At 32.1% G+C, this 4698-nt stretch overlaps 1 protein-coding gene across 1 annotated transcript; it reads left to right on the forward strand.

The window, feature by feature from the left end:
- The first annotated feature begins 241 nt into the window (after window positions 1-241).
- LOC110694038 (11-beta-hydroxysteroid dehydrogenase-like 5) lies at window positions 242-4456 on the forward strand. Its single transcript, XM_021871200.1, has 6 exons — window positions 242-574; window positions 1565-1757; window positions 2576-2661; window positions 2869-3000; window positions 3090-3254; window positions 3897-4456. Exons 1-6 carry the CDS (start codon window positions 392-394, stop codon window positions 4194-4196), a joined length of 1059 nt encoding a protein of 352 aa, XP_021726892.1. The 5' UTR covers window positions 242-391; the 3' UTR covers window positions 4197-4456.
- Window positions 4457-4698: the final 242 nt, after the last annotated feature.

The raw sequence follows: 4698 nt of genomic DNA on the forward strand, positions 1-4698 counted from the left end.
TTGCCAGTCCTCTATATTATAATCTAACCTAAAATAACCCAAAGACTAAACCAATTAATGTTAGCCTAATAATGTTAACCACTATTTGGGAGTATTTGGCCGTGTCTTGTGTCTATGCCCACAAGGTTGGCAAAGAAACGCCAAAAGGGGAAGACCATCAGTCATCATAATAAACCTTTGATAAAGGACACGTGCCATAAACCACCTTTGCATGATAATTTAGTGTTCATCATCTTCATGTACCACGTACAACTCATTCTCATCTTCTTCACTTCTTATCAATTTTATTTGATCATCTTTCTTCAATTTTCTCATTTTCTTTCTTTCTTTTTTATCAAAATAAATTAGACATTATTAGATAATTATAGGAGATAATTAGTTAGTAATAAAAATGGATTTTGTAAATTCATTCATGAATTTTGTGGTTCCACCGGCAAGTTTGGTAATGTTGGCATTAGCATGGCCAACTTTGAGTTTTATTAATGCATGTGAATGGGCTTATGGCTTGTTTTACTATGAAAGTATGGAAAATAAAGTTGTTATCATTACTGGTGCTTCTTCTGGACTTGGCGAGGTAAATATTACTATTTATTTTATCATCATTTTCTTGTTTTTGTATTAGTCCGTAATAATAGGTTTTGTATTGCATACATGCGATAGACTTAGTCATCTCAAATTACATTAAATTTCTGCTATGTTCACATGGACTCTAATGATCTAATCAACACCTTTGATCATTAAAATTTTTGAAGCTAAGTATGTGTCTAAAAAAAAAAGTATGTGTTTGTACACACCAGCCTTTGAATATGTTAAGTTTTGTAATTGTAAAACACAAATTTTCATATATAGCCGGCTACATGATGTGGCTGGCGTTACTCGGTTAGGTGTTGTGCGGTCAGGGTTACTCGATTGATTTGAGGTTATTCTATTGATCAGAGGTTAATTACTCGATTAATGTTTTGGGATCGAAACAGCGCTGGTTGTAAAAATTATGACTACTAGTTTTGTTTGGCATCGCTGTGGTTTTCTGTTTTTTGTTTTTGTTTTTAAAAAGTATATTATATATGTCACATAATGAATCAAAAATTATTTAGACTTATTAAAATCATGGTAATTTTGAAAACTGACAACTGAAAAGTGGAAATACCTTTTTCTTGTTTCCCGTTTTTTGTTTTTAGTTTTCAAAAAATCAAAAAACTAAAAACAAAAAATAATGACTATAAAATTTTAATTTACCACACACAAAGAATATTATGATATCCGTTGCTTTTTTGGTACAAGATGAGCCAATGTATAACTCATCCCTTCGATTTGCTACCCAAAAAAAAATAAAAAAAAATAAAAAAAAAATAAAAAAAACGCTTTAGATTACATTTGTTATTAGTAATAGAACAAATTTCACTCTTTAAGCAAAAAAACTACAAATAATTATTGTTCTTAAAAGTACAATTTGATACAGTTTATTCTGTTTAATTTACTGTACAAATCTCAATTTGTGCTTTACAATTATTAATTACATGTTACTTGTTAGTAATTATAGATTAAACAAATTTCATTGTTTCAGCAAATTGCCTATGAATATGCAAAAAGAGGAGCAATCCTTGTACTTGTTGCAAGAAGAGACACTAGGCTCCGTGGGATAAGTGAGAATGCAAGACAGATTGGTGCAAAGCATGTCATGATCGTGGCCGCCGACGTCATCAAAGAAGACGAGTGTCGAAGGTTCATCACCGAAACAATGAGTTTTTATGGTCGTGGTAAACTCCATAACACTATGCAATGAATTAGTTTACAATGCTAATTGATCATATATTATGTTATTAATTGCCTTTATTTATTTTTTGAAACCATATTAATTGCCTTTATTATCATCACCCTCAGCTCTTCGATTTTCTACTCGTATACGTGTATTTTACCGAAAGAAGGTTACTTTTGGTGGTTTTACACGGTTAATATTATAAGGAAAAATAAGATAGTGGAAAATAAAAATTAGGTATCACATTATTCACATATACGATGAGGATCAAGTATTGCGACATTAAACTAACTTTGAAAATACAAATATTTGTATTGATAGTAATAGGTAAATATTTTTGTAAATAGGAATAGTTGCATTGAGATATAAATAATTTGAGTAATGGGAACAATTGCATGGAATATATGTATGTATGAGGGAAATGTGTAAAAATTAATTAAAAAGTACAGCAACCATTAAATGAAACGCCAAAAAAGACAAATTAACGTCATTTTAGGAACGGAGGGAGTAACAATTTATCCTCCATTTTATATTGTTCTTCTCATTTCAAATCTTTTTGTGAGACTAAATTGGTCAAGGTGTGGGAAAAACATTTTGATGCAGATGGAGTAGTTTTAAACTTTGTTTTTGAGTAGATATCTTCTTTTTTCCTCTTTTTGTGTCAAACCATTATGTTACTCTCACTGCTCGTCTGTTTCGGGAGTTTTTATTGATAATATTTGTTTAATTATTAGCATGATATCTATACAAACAAATTTTCATGAAAACAATTGGAAGAAATGCTAATCATTTTTACTAACTTGATTTGTTTTCTTATAGTCGACCATTTAGTGAACGCTACAAGTTTGGGTCATACATTCTACTTCGAGGAAGTTAATGACACGTCTACATTTCCTCATTTGATGGTGAGAAACTGAGAATTATCTATTGGTGTGCTTGATCAATGTTGTTTCAAATACTTTGTACAAGTTAATTTTTGAAGGATTAATTCATACGAGTATAAGCTATTGTTGTCCATTATTCCGTACATATTATGGGAGAAAAGACCTAAATGTTTTGATTGTACATAGATGATGTTATAACTAATTTTTGTATATATGGTTAATCGTTAGGATATAAACTTTTGGGGAAATGTTTATCCAACCTATGTTGCCCTTCCTTACTTACGACAAACAAAAGGTCGAATCATTGTGAATGCTTCGGTTGAGAATTGGTTTCCTTTGCCAAGGATGAGCTTGTATTCGGTAAGTGCCACATTCCCTCGAAATATAAGTACTACTTTTGTTTCCATGGTTTTAATAATTTCGTCATTTTTTATATGGCTATTAACTAGGCAGCAAAGGCGGCATTGGTGAACTTTTATGAAACATTGAGACTTGAAGTGAAAGAAGATGTAGGAATAACAATCGCAACCCATGGATGGATTGGGACGGATATTACAAGAGGCAAGAACATGGTTGATAATGGCGCCGAGATGCAATGGAGAGAAGAGCGAGAGGTAGTTACTAAAATGTTTTGATCTTTCTAATTAATCTCAAGGTCATTTTCATAACGATGCATTCACTACTTACACTTGCACGTTTTTTGTATGATTACACCAACCGTATGGTAACATGTTCTACCCAAAATGTATAGTAGAAAATCTTAAGCGAGAACACTACTTTTTTTTTGTTTCAAAAAAGTTTTGTTAACAAAAAAGTGAGTGATTTATAGTTTTCTACACTTTAATTAAGGTACTCTGGTTTAGTTTGAAAAATTTCTCCGTATTAAAATTTGGTAACCTGGTTTATGTGGTGTTTTTATATGGTATGGCTCATCATTTTTATAGAATTGTCCGATATTATTTGAATTTTTCTAGTTTGATCCGAAGTTCAATATGGTCTAGTCTGATTTTAGAAATTAAGAAATATTTTAATTAGTTTCATTCCTTACTATTTCCTTATCCAATACCCCGAACATTTTGCATTTGCCATACTTCCTTATGCTTGTATTGGTAAGCTTTAGTGAATAACAACCTATCATTTACTATTGAATTTTCCATCTTCTTTTTTCTTAATTAAAAGACAATAAATAAGGCCTTTTGCTATTAATTTTTGTTTGATTCATCACATTTTCTATTTTAAATTCTCCATGTTTGTAGGTACAAGCTAGTGGTGGAGCAGTAGATGAATTCGCGAAGCTAATAGTGGCAGGGGCTTGCCGAGGAGATCCCTATGTGAAGCACCCAAGTTGGTATGATGCATTCCTTCTATACAAGGCATTCGCACCCAAGATTCTCGGGTGGACGTTTCGTTTACTATTGGGGGCCGAAAATGGGAGGCAAACGTCTCTTATTGGTGTAGGTAAGCCGTTATATTTGGAGCCTGCTTCTCCTAAAAAGCCATCCAGTCCAATGATAGGTTCAAGGGCCACATATGTGCAGCAAATGAAGGTAGAATAAGAGAAGTCTTGAGTGTATTAATACATGTTATGCAATTTCTTTGAGGTTTTGTTTATTTTTGTTTTTGGGTTTTTTTTTTTTACATATGTTATTTTGAAGCTTCTCTAGGATTGGAAAATGTATCAATTTGTAGTTTACAAAAAAGGTACGAAATTCGTTTTTTTTTTCTTTTTATACGTACATTGGCATCATTTTATTGGCATTTTTTGAATGAAGGTTGCATCTAATTACGTAAATATATGATTGTATGTTTAGTGCAAGTGTATGATTTTTTTTTTCTGACATACGTGCAAGTGTATGTGTAGGGAATAATTTCAAGCGTTAACCCACTAGCTTGAACCCCACTTTGATCATACAGTAAAGTACGGTGGCGTCCAAAAGGGAAGAAGATAGAGCAAAAGAGTCGCCAACAAGTTTTAGGAACTTGTAAACCGTTCACGAGATGAAGGTTACACCCCTTAACGATCCAAGAGATCGTCAACTCCATAAGGTCTTGAACCAA

This window comes from Chenopodium quinoa, unplaced genomic scaffold (assembly GCF_001683475.1).
Source record: "Chenopodium quinoa cultivar QQ74 unplaced genomic scaffold, ASM168347v1, whole genome shotgun sequence".
NCBI classification, from domain to species: domain Eukaryota; kingdom Viridiplantae; phylum Streptophyta; class Magnoliopsida; order Caryophyllales; family Amaranthaceae; genus Chenopodium; species Chenopodium quinoa.